The 1,027-nt window shown below is 63.4% G+C and overlaps 1 protein-coding gene across 1 annotated transcript in view; it reads left to right on the plus strand.

Moving 5' to 3' along the window:
• The window catches only part of MIDN (midnolin), a 3,790-nt gene extending 2,769 nt beyond the window's left edge, over positions 1 to 1,021 (plus strand). The window contains exon 4 of the mRNA XM_010728408.3: positions 587 to 1,021. Coding sequence (XP_010726710.3) covers positions 587 to 849 — 263 coding nt within the window. The 3' untranslated portion in view covers positions 850 to 1,021. The remainder of the gene's footprint in view (positions 1 to 586) is intronic.
• The last annotated feature ends 6 nt before the right edge of the window (positions 1,022 to 1,027 follow it).

The following is a 1,027-nucleotide window of genomic DNA, read 5'->3' on the forward strand; positions in this document are numbered from 1 at the left end:
GCCCCATCCCTGCCCTCACTGACACCAGGGCTGCAAACCCTGTGCACCTCACAGTGCAGTGCAGTGCTGGGGACAGAGCTGTGTCCTCCCCCCCTCTTTCCCCCCAGTATAGCAGCCCCCAGTCCATGGGCTCTGGTTTGGGCTGTGTTGAATTCCCAGAGAACGGGGAGCTGGCCTTTATGGCCACCTGCACAGCCCTTCTCAGTCCTGACCCCCCTCCCCATCTGACTCACCTTCCCACCCAGAGCCCAGCAGGTGATGCCGGAGTGCCCTCTATTTCTGGGGGGGTCCTGGCAGGGCACTACCAAGCAGAAGGTTTGGGTCCACCCCACTGCACTGTGAAGTGCACAGGGTCTCCTGTTTGCAGCCCTGCTGTTAGTGAGGGCAGGGATGGGGCACAGAGCCCTTCCCAGCACAGGGAGAGGGTCCAGCCCACAGCTCAGCAATGGTTCCAGTCCCCATTTCTGGAATCCAGGAGATTCCAATCCCTCCCAAACACTGCGTGACCCTGCAGGTGGACCCCGCGCCCCCTCCAACCCCACTTCCAAAGACCCCCCCCCAGGTGACACCTCTGTCCCCTTTGCAGGGGATCGCTTGCGGCAGACGGAGAACCGTGCGACGCGCTGCAAAGTGGAGCGGCTGCAGCTGCTGATGCAGCAGAAAAGGCTGCGCAGGAAGGCCAGGAGGGACGCCCGGGCTCCGTACCATTGGCTGCCCAACCGCAAATCCTCCCGCACCAACAGCAACAGCAGCGTCTCCAGCGAGGGCAGCCTGGATCTGGACTTCGAGGACTCGGTCTGGAAGCCGGAGGTCAAAGCGGACATCAAGTCCGAATTCGTCGTAGCATAGAGCCGGGCTGCGGCCGCGGACTCGTGTCGGTGGGGGAGGCCACCACCCCCTCCTCCCCCCCCGTCTCTTTGTGACACCCCCTACCCCCCACCACCACCCCATTGAGGATGGGGGTCGTGTTTCTGTTGTTATGGGCCAGATCTCCAGCTCCTGCGGATGTGGCTGCGCTGGGGGGAGC

This window comes from Meleagris gallopavo, unplaced genomic scaffold, assembly GCF_000146605.3.
Source record: "Meleagris gallopavo isolate NT-WF06-2002-E0010 breed Aviagen turkey brand Nicholas breeding stock unplaced genomic scaffold, Turkey_5.1 ChrUn_random_7180001957651, whole genome shotgun sequence".
Taxonomy (NCBI): domain Eukaryota; kingdom Metazoa; phylum Chordata; class Aves; order Galliformes; family Phasianidae; genus Meleagris; species Meleagris gallopavo.